This window comes from Geospiza fortis, unplaced genomic scaffold (genome assembly GCF_000277835.1).
Source record: "Geospiza fortis unplaced genomic scaffold, GeoFor_1.0 scaffold381, whole genome shotgun sequence".
NCBI classification, from domain to species: domain Eukaryota; kingdom Metazoa; phylum Chordata; class Aves; order Passeriformes; family Thraupidae; genus Geospiza; species Geospiza fortis.
The window spans coordinates 3,617,223-3,627,653 of record NW_005054348.1 but is presented as its reverse complement, the minus strand read 5'-3'; the positions used below and the strand labels follow the sequence as shown (position 1 = coordinate 3,627,653).

The 10,431-nt window shown below is 39.1% G+C and overlaps 1 protein-coding gene across 1 annotated transcript in view; it reads left to right on the top strand.

The window, feature by feature from the left end:
• Positions 1–1,681: 1,681 nt before the first annotated feature.
• The window catches only part of TSNAX (translin associated factor X), a 21,910-nt gene continuing 13,160 nt past the window's right edge, over positions 1,682–10,431 (top strand). Inside the window, exons 1-3 of the mRNA XM_031058753.1 lie at positions 1,682–1,785; positions 3,844–3,958; positions 5,560–5,690. Coding sequence (XP_030914613.1) covers positions 1,770–1,785; positions 3,844–3,958; positions 5,560–5,690 — 262 coding nt within the window. The 5' untranslated portion in view covers positions 1,682–1,769. The remainder of the gene's footprint in view (positions 1,786–3,843; positions 3,959–5,559; positions 5,691–10,431) is intronic.

The window sequence follows — 10,431 nt, the reverse complement described above, 5'->3', positions numbered from 1 at the left end:
TCGAAGGAGACGGGGTTGCGGGGCCTGTGCCGTGCCCAGCGGTGCCCTGTGCCGTGAAACTCGCACAGGGAGAGGCCGCTCCTTCCGGGAGTCACCGGCCTTTCCTTCGTGCGTGCCCGGCCTTCCCGCCGGGGCTGCGCGGGTGCGCCAGAGAACCCCTAAGCTAGAGGGGTCTGTCTGTATCCCTGGGGGTGGAAGAGCAGGTGCCGCAGAGGGAAGCTGAGTGTGTGAGGCCTGTAAAGCACTTGAGCTAACTGTTCACTATAGTGTGTGCGCGTGTGTCTATATGTATATATATATATGTATAAAATATTATGTATATAGCATAATATAGGGGTGAAATACATATTTTTCCCAGCTTGCTCTGCTGCCTGTGTGTTGGTTTAGCCTGTCAGTCACAGAATCAGTCACAGAATGGGTCAGGTTGGAAGGGACCACACGGGGTCATCTGGTCCAGCCTCCCTGGTCAGGCAGGGCCATCCTAGTTGCACGTGGCACAGGATTGGGTCCAGATGATTCTTGAACATTTCCAGTGGGGGAGACTCCACAACCTCTCAGGACAATCTGCTCCAGTGCCTGGTCACTTGCTCAGTTAAGTTCTCCCTCATAGTCAGGAAGACTGATCTTCCTCTGCATCGGTATCTGCCTGTTGCCTCTTGTTCTGGCACCACTGAGAATCATACAGACCTCCCTTCAGCACTCTTTCAGGGGATGCATTTAATGTTTTCAATTGCTATAGGAAAAACAAACCCCTGAACTCATGTCCAACAGAATAGAAAAAATTATTTTCACTTTCCCCTTTAAGAAAGTAGCTACGCCCACTTCTTGTTTTGGCTTGGGATAATAAACAATTAAGCGGAAACATTTTAAAATCTAGTGTTCTCTTGGTTCTTCTTTTAAGGAAATTGGGAGAACTCCACGTATTCAAAAGGTATGCCTGTATTGTAGTTTGCCAGATTTTTGGCTCTGGAAAGGAGGAACAGTGTCCAGCTGTTACCAGAAGGAAGGAGAGAGAGGAATGGTTGACACGTGAGTGACACAATGAGTTAGTCCAAGGTGAAGGAAGGATAAAAGGAAGAAAAAATACAAGGTGTTAATTGGGAGTAAAACATAGTCTAGAAGTGATGAGTTCTGGATGTGGATCTGAAAAGGAGGCTTAAGGAAAAGGCACACGAAGCGGCTGAAGTGAGCAGCTACATTCAGAGAAGAAACTGATTAATGGGCAGAGTGTAAGGGCCTAAGAAGCTACATTGCAGGAGCTAAACCTATATACCTGAATAGGGGTAGTCTGCTTAAATTGTGCCTTACTTCTTCTTTGCATTAGAGAATACCCATGACATAAATCACAGATTTCCATGCAGCCATTTGCTTACAGCAAGAAAACATAAAAGGGTGTGAAGACCCAAAGACCTTACAAAAAAAAAAGGATTAGGTTCCTGCCATGCTCATCCATTGAAATGGATTTTATTTTTTCTAATTTTCACTAGCAATGTGGTAGAAGGAGTAACATGATATTGTGAAGCTGGCATCAGTTGATAATAAGGTTCATCCAGTTACCTTATTCTGTCCTGTAGAATATGATTGCTGTCAGGAATGCTCTGAAGACAGCACTCTGGTGCTCCTTATGCTCTGGCAAAACTATTTTAATTTTTTTTTTGTGTGTCTACTATTTAATAGGATCAGGTGGGTTCAGAAAACGAAAGCATGATAATTTTCCACATGGTCAAAGAAGAGAAGAAAAAGAGAATGTTAATCCACCTTCAGCTTTGATGAAGTCTTTTAAATGTAAGTAAGCATTCAGAAAACTAGACTTTAAAAATGTGGTGTAGAAATTGGTAGGAAGTTATTAGTGAAATAAACCAACTCTCTCCAGAGGGAGAAACTTGAAACTAATTTGACTCATACTCCATACCTTTAGAGCTTAGTGTTCTGCATTTTGTGCAGTGAAGTCCTGGGAGTGGGGTTTTGCATAGCTCTGCCTGGTTCATGACTTGCTCCTGTTTCCATCCCACCTGCTGTTCCCTCTGCCCTCCTTACTTGTGCTAACTTGATGCTGAGCAAATTGTACAAATTGCACGAGTGTTCAGCCAGGCAAAAGGTGACTGGGCCCTTTGGTGACAGAAAACTGTAGGATATGCAGAGGTGTAATACAAAGTCTGAGCCACAGGGACAATAGGAGGAGACGGTGACCTTTGGGAAACTGAGGAGGCTCTGACCTTGGCTGTGATTCACAAATGACTAAGCTACTGAAATGTAAATCCTGATGCATTGTTTCAAGAGTTGGTAGTTGTTTATACCTGCATTTTTTTAAAAAAAGACTTCAACTAACTAATATAGACCTTCATGTAGTCACTTTTTTCACTTTGAATGCCTTTGAAATATTAACATATATTTGAAGTTCTTTAAAAAGGCAGGTGTAAACTTCCCTTCAGCTAAATTGTTTTTATAGGATTTTTCACCAAACCTGATTTAAACTCTAGTAAATTTAAATTTCTCATTAGACAACCCTAACAAACCAAAGCTGACATTTAGAAATGAGAAGCCTTGACTGAAGAAGGAAGGAGATTTGAGATGGGAAATAGTTTAATTCTTGTTGTAAAATTTTCCCCATGCCACATATTTCTTATGAAGCTAAGAAGGGTAAAATATGAGCTGGCTGGCTGCTTTAGATGGTTAATGTATACTTCAATGTCATATAACTTCCTGGCTTTTTAAAAAATGGGTGTTTATATTTTTCTGTGTAAATCAGCTTGGCAGATGATTAACCATGACCCCTGAACTTTGCCTAGAGAAGCTGTGGCTGCCCCATCTCTGGAAGTGTTCAAGGCCAGGTTGGAGGGGGCTTTGAGCAACCTGATCTAGTGGAAAGTGTCCGTTTGGACTAGGTGATCTTTAAGGCTTCTTTCAACCAAACCACTCTATCATTTATATTGAGTATTGTAGACACACTTGCTCTTGAGTTGAGTAGAGCAACTGTACTTTCAACTTTAATTTTTCACTGTTGTGAATATCAGTTTGTCAAAAGTTGGTACTACTTCCACTTCAAAACAGTTGTTTCCCTCCCTTCTCCTGAGATCCATTCATCCGTGTTTGGTTCATTTCAGAAAGAATTTAAGGGGCATGGTTTCTTCAAAGTTTTTCAAAGATCCACTCTTTGTAAACATTCATAATGTTTGACTGTCAAAACCAGATATGCTCCCTCTCTTCTCTGGATTTGTTGTAGTTAGAGAGAACTAAAGTCAGCAAGTCAGAAATCTTATTTTTAGTAATCGATCTCACTTTTCTTTACTTATAGTCCTTAGGGATATTAAAATACTCAACTTTTGGCCAAGTCTAGCTGGCATGTGAAATGCAACATTCCTTATAACTAAATGGTGCATTTTGAACAGTATATGTGCCTTAGCCAGATGCTTTCTATTTGATTGGTTTAGGCACTGGTGAATCTTATTAACAAATGATTGTAGGGTTTTATTTTTTTATTTGTCTTGCTGAATTGGGGTGAAATTTTCAGTCTGTTTCCAGAACAGCAGTATTGTGGAGTAGATTTTATTAGCAAAACCAAATATTTTCCCTTAAAAATTGCTTAGGCTGCTTTAAGGCATCATCAGGGTTGATATCTACTTAACCTGATTTATTAAACAAAGGTAGTGTTAATGATGAATTTTGCAGCTGGCAGGTGACAGGCAGTGATGGTGTCTGGAGGGACAGCCCACCTTGGGGAAAGTTGCCCAGGGGCAAGGCTGGTGGAGTCTGTCAGGAGTTAGTGCAGCACAGGTGCTTTTCTCTTCCCCTGCACTGTGTTTGTGTGACAATTGAGTTTTGCTGTAATGATTGACTCTGCAGCATTCCAGCTGGAGCTTGACACCAGGCACGATAAATACGAGCGGCTCGTGAAGCTCAGTCGGGATATAACGATCGAAAGCAAAAGAACGATATTTCTGCTCCACAGGTTCACCAGGTGAGTCACATTGAGGGTGAAAATGTTCATAGAAACCTCCAGTCAGTGATGGCTGCAGTGTTCTGTTGAGAGGAGTTTAATTAACTTCCCATAAACATCCTTTAAGGTGGATGCGAGCTAATGAATGCATACTCCAGTTAGAGAGTTAAATGATGCTGTTTCAGGTTTCTGAGTCGGTTTTATTGGTTTACTAAACCAGTGTAAAGCAGTAGAGTGAGCAGCAGATGAGAGCCTTCCAGCTTTCAGCAAGCTGTGAGAGAAGAGTTATGCACCCTTCCTTCAGGTTACTTGCCCAGGCAGTTCCACCACCATTTTGGTTGTTTCACCCCCACCCGAGGTTATCAATGCAAATAGGAGGTGACCTGGGGTCTGTTTATGTAAATGCTACAGCTGGATAGGCTTCTGTGTGAAGTTTTGAGCTTCCATATGTTTTGTGTTCTCATAAGCCTTCAAGCAATCTTTGGAAGCCAGAGACAAACTAGAAGAGCAACAGGAAAATTTGAAGCTTTGCATAGCCTGCTGTATAAAGTGTTTGCTGTACGTGACAAACACTGGTCTTGGGTGTTAGAACAGATCTCCCTGTTACTTTTCTTTGTAATTTCATTTATCTTAATTTGCATTTTGTTACCTATCAATGTATTTATGTTGAAGTAGTAACTATTTGTAGTTGCAGTTATGAATGGAGATTATGAAGTTGCCTGCTCTTTAACCTGGTTTTCTTCTGCAGAGAGGTACTGTGATAGTTCCAGTAACCTCTACAGCCTTGACTGTAAATAACTACTCCCACTGCAGGGGCTAGGTAGCTGGGAACTTGTGGAGGGAAGAACAACAAAAAACTCCTCATTACTCTGAATTTAGATTCCTGTTTTATAAGGCATTCTTGGTTTTGTGAGAGTGGAAATTTTCCATGCTGTATTTTGTATTTCCTTCTTCATTGCTTTTCACAATTATTGTGGCTTTAATTTCAGTAAATTTTACTGTTTGCTTTTAAATGTTTTCTCCAGACTAATTAATCAGTAGTTTCTTAAAGAGACTGTAAACTAATATACCATATGGATTATTTGGGCTCAAGGGAGGAGAAAGTTTAAAGGAAATTAGATAAACTAAGTATATGTTATGGTTGTGAATCAGATATTTCAGTTTCTGAACAGCACAATCCATAACTACTTCCTTAAAAAAAAAATCACATGTAGAAGTACATAATGTATTGTATTTTGCAATACTGTCAAGTATTGCAAAATATTAATTTTTTTTAAGAAGTTGAAGGACTTCTGTAAATACTGCTAGTTTCCTGGAATATTTTTGAAGCCTTTGTATTTCTCCTTTTTCTTACTTAAACAATAATCATGACCGTAGTCTGGAACAAGCGTCATGCTACCGGAACCCTGACTGGTTGATTATTTTCTTGGTAAGAATCTACAGAATTTCAATATCTGCAGTAGGTATCTGTGAAAGTTAAACTGTTTCTCATTCTAGTATCAGTTTTGCTTTTTCTTGAAGCCAGTAAAAATGTATTGATTAGTAAAAGAAAAAAAGTAATGTTTTTTAACTGTTTGTTCATGCTGGAAACTGCTCTTTCAGTTTCTGTTTTATGATTGCAGTGCTCCCAGTGGGGAAGAAATACTAAGTGAATCTGAAGTCAAGCTAGATGCTGTCCGACAGAAGATCAAGCAGGTTGCACAAGAACTGATTGGAGAAGACATGTATCAGTTCCACAGAGCTATATCTCCAGGTAAATAATTTAAAATGAGGAAAGGTGTGCAGTTTTGAACTAAGCTTATTTTCTCTTTGTGTAACAATACTTCCTCTTCATACTGCAGGTCTGAATTTGTTACATTTCTGTGGTTATAAATCAGGACTCAGGTTAATCTTTGTTACTAGCAAAGTTAGCTCTGGTATTAGAGAAGCTGTTGTTCTCCAGTTTCATTGCAGTTTAAAGGAAGATGTAAATGGGAGTCTACAACTGGAACAATTTGGACCCTGCTCTAAACTGAATTTGGGAGTATTTCTCACAAATGTTCTGGCTGTTGTTCTCTGACTGAGAGGAATATATGTAGCACGCTCATTTGCCCCTCCTGAAGGGTTGCAATTTCAAAGAGGAATGTGGGAGCAACTGTCTTGTGAAATAATCCATTTTGAGTGATAAAGTGATTTTGAGTTGATAAAGTGAATAAATTTAAATTGTTAGTTTAGCATTTTCTTTCTTCTAGGCTCTTAGCATTTTCTTTCTTCTAGGCTCAAAATGTGCTTCTGCCTCTCTGTTACAAGCATTAAACTAGTTTGTGTGTTTCCATTGCATCTTTTTCTGCTCCTCTCTGTAAACAGCAGTCTTTATTAACATTCTTGAGATATTAAATCTCAGTTTGTTCATGACTCTTGCTGCCAAACCATATTTCTTTGCTGACTCCTTGCTGGCAATCTGAATATTACCTAAAATTGGTATGCCTTGGTTGTGGCAACACATGAGTAAAATATGTAACTGTTTCTTTGACATCTTAGTCATGGTATAAAAGTGTCTTGTGTTTATCAACCTCATTTTAAACAATTTGGAATTATGTGTATCTTTCCTTGTTTAGCAAAACTTCTTCAGCTGATGAGAGCTGAAGATTTGCCCTGAATTATTTAATTGTTTTAAAATGTCCATAAGATTGATTTGATTAACCAGCAGCAAATACATGTCTGTAATTTACAAGACAAACAATGGTTAAGGTAACGTGTACTCATGTCTTACACAAACTTTGGTGTAAGAGTGACACAGGTCTTGAGTCTCAGTTTAGCAATTTGGAACAGGAAGGAGCCTGCCCTGATAGTCTTCAATAGCTCTGATTAATTCCACAGTCCTCTTACCTGTGATGCATTGGGTTGCTCAAATTTTCTTAGGGACATTTAATCTGTATGTGTCTTGCTGCTGTTTATAACCAGGTACTGTAGTGACACAATGCAAAGAGATAATTCAAAATGCTGACACTACAGATGAACTTAAACTGTGAACAAAGTGTATTATGAGTATCTTAACACATTAAAAATGTCTTTTGATTTTCATTTTAAGTACTGCTTATAAAAGCTGAGAATCCTTGCGTTTCAGGTTTTTTTTGAAAGCTTCATTGTGACCTGTAAAGTTTGTTTGAATAACCCCTGAAGTTTGTAGTCCTGTGTGAGTCATATAATGCTGTATATAGAACAGCAGTGTTTGAGCTCTGCTGCCTCATGGATCTTTGTGAGACTGCGTGGTGCAGGCCATCAGCCATGCCATGTGAGTCAGTTTCTCACAGGGTAACCACTTACTCTGCATTAGCTGCCTCACCTGAACTGACTCTGGTTTGTTTGATATGTGTCTTTGTGGCAGTAAATTCAGAGAGGCTTACCTGCCTCTAGTTCTACTGAGGAGCAGTTGGCCTGGAATTTGATTCACTCATCTCACACATAAGAGAGTATTCCTACATGGCAGACATATGGAAAGTTACTGCACAATAACTTCTGTGTGTACCCATGTTCTTATAAAACAAGTAAACAAACCTGATGCTATTTTTCTATATCTGGAGTCTCTCCTCTTAGTAAAAAAAAAAATACTGGTTTTGTTTCTTAAAAAAAAGTCTTTTCAGAAATCAAAAGTTAAATTTCTTTTTTACATGAAAGAAACCTAAACTTAAGCTAGCCACAGCAATCTGGAAATAAAGAAGTTAATGAAAAAAAAAGTACTGTTCAGCTTTGCTTTGTGTATTTGGTAAATACACACTGTCACCTACACTGATTTTCCTGCATAATTTATTTCTGACTTGCATAAAGGTACTCATTAATACCAGAATAGACCTGAATAAACTGTTTAGAAAACAACTGCAAGTATTCCGTCAGGAGTAATTCAGAATTTTTAATAGTTTTTTTCTGGTGTTGTAAATCTCAGCCTCTTAAAATGACTAAGATGTGTTTGTCCATTTTAGAGCGGGATGAGTTACTCTAGGGGAGGTTGGTAGTAGAAGTAGTTAGCAGAGGAAGTTAGAGACCTGATGCATGTGTATGATGACTCAATGCCACCACAGTTGCCAAACTTTTAGAACAGAATAGGCAAATTCAGATGGAAAGAACCTACAATGATCATCCAGTACCACTGCCTGACCACTTCAGGGCTGACCAAAAGTCAAAAAAAGTTGTTAACAGCATTGTCCAAATACTTCCTTTAAACACTGACAGGCTTGGGGCGTCAACCACCTCTCTAGGAAGCCTATTCCTGTGTTTGACACCTTTTCAAAAGGAATACTCCTGCCTGATGCAGCTTAGAGCCATTCCCACATCTCCTGTCACTGGATGGGACAGGAGACCAGCAGCACCTTCTCCACTTCCTCTCCTCAGGAACCTGTAGGGAGCAATGAAGTTGCTCCTCAGCCTTGTCCTTTCCAAACTACACAAGCCCAAAATCCTTAACTGCTCCTTATAGGACATTCCTTCCCACGATTTCACCAGCTTTGTTGCTGTCCTCTGGATGCCTTCAGGGACCTTCACACCCTTTTTAAATAGTGACACCCAGAACTGCGCACATGTATGTTGCATGTATGGTAGCACGTAGTGCTTACATGGGACTTGGGGTGAGATTGTCATAGAATTAGACTTTTCTTACTACAGTCTTAAGGAAACTTAAGAGAATGAATCTTACTGACCTCTCAAGATAAAAAGAAGGGAAGGCAAGAAGGTATTAGTGTGCTAAATAAGGGAGAGAAGAAGTAGACTCGGCTGTCTATCTTTCCAGCAGTCAGGTGTGGAATCTCTCAAATACCTGAACTTCGCAGTTTTTTTGGACAGAACTAAAGGGTAGAAATACACAGCTTCCCAATGCATTTCTGAAGTTAGAACTGGAAATAGCTGTACTTTCACTTTTTCCCTCTCTTTAGGTGAGGTAAATGGTGAGTCTGTGCACTCCAATCAGTTGTATAACACTTGGCCGCGAGATCTTCCTGTTGTTTCTGTAATTAGGTATCTGTGCCTCATTAAGAAGACTGTTTATAAAATCCAACTGAAATAAGTTGCCTTAGCTCTTCTACATATGCTTCTCTGCAAGGAAAGTTTGTGCCAGCTGTTGCCCATAGTGCATGTGTAATAAGGGAGTGTTAGAATATACCTGTGTGTCACTGGGAAGACAGGGATTGCTTTTAGGCATTGTGTAAATGAGCTTGTGTGCATAACAAGTATAAAATGCTAACTTTCAGCCAGACCTTTACTCTTACCTTTGTTAAATCCTCTGCTCTCCAGTTAGTCATTGGGATGGCAAAAAAGGGAATATGCAGGCTTCAAGACATGTAGATCTTGGTTGTGCTGAAACTGACTTCAGGGAGGTGTAGAGATGGGAAGATGCTTGATGTCAGGATTATGAAGCTGAGATAGAAAACCTAGAAGCAGGAAGAATGAAGGGACAGTTGGATGAAGAGCAACTGGGAGAGGGAATGCTTTATTCTACTCGCCCACCACTGTTTATGAAGAACTGTAATTGGGAGGTGAAAAGTGATTAGAGTTAAGAATGTTGCTTTTAGTTTTGGTTTTAAGTCTAGTGTTCTTAAATTGTTCCTTTGCTTTTTTTCAATGGAAAAATCTTGCATGTCTTTTTGAAAATAAAAGTAACTAAGAAAAGTGCTAGGTCTTTGTCTTTATATATTTCCTTAGGCGGTAAATCTTGACCTTCCTTTAACCTAGTTTTCAACTCTGATTTTGTATTTTAAAGAAATTCTGGAGAACTAGTTAAAAAGCTTTTTATGAACAAAAACATTGCCATTAAACTGTTTTTTTCTTCTAAAAATAATAAAGAAATGCTTATGTCCCATATCTCAAAAGCAGCATGTCTAATTAACCTCAAACTTCCTAAAAATATTCTCCTTTGTCTTGAAACCAAACATGAAACATCCTCCTGTTCCCCACCCTACCTCTCACAGAAGGAGTAAAAGGGTTCAAAATTGAGCTTATAATGGAAACCGCTGTAGCAGCCTTAACTGGGGAATCATGATTGTCTGCATAATAAAGCTGCCTAATACATATTTTATTCAGTATAATAACTGTTAGCCTATAAATAGAGGAATGCTATGAGTATTATGCTTGGGAATATTGTTTGCCACTTGTAATTGTTAAATGCTTTTTTTGGGGTTACTCCAAGCAGTTGTTCTTTTGACTCGAAGATAAAACAATTCTGGCAGAGCACTAAAGGAGTTTCGTGCTTTCCCTCATTAAGAATAGTGCTAATGGCACGCAGGACGTTTCCCCAAAGGACACTTGCATGAGCTCAAACACTGAGTATAGCACTAATTGAACAACAACAAAAACTGATGGCTGTTTTCTACACGTTTCTTAACAGTACAGATTGTCCCAGGGGATGATTAAACAAGCAAACAAAGAGATACTGAAATAATGAAGTCTTTTTTTAATGCGGAGCTCTTCATTTGTTATGTTAGAATGTTCTGCTTTGTTGATATTTTTAAAGCTTTACTATTTGTAAT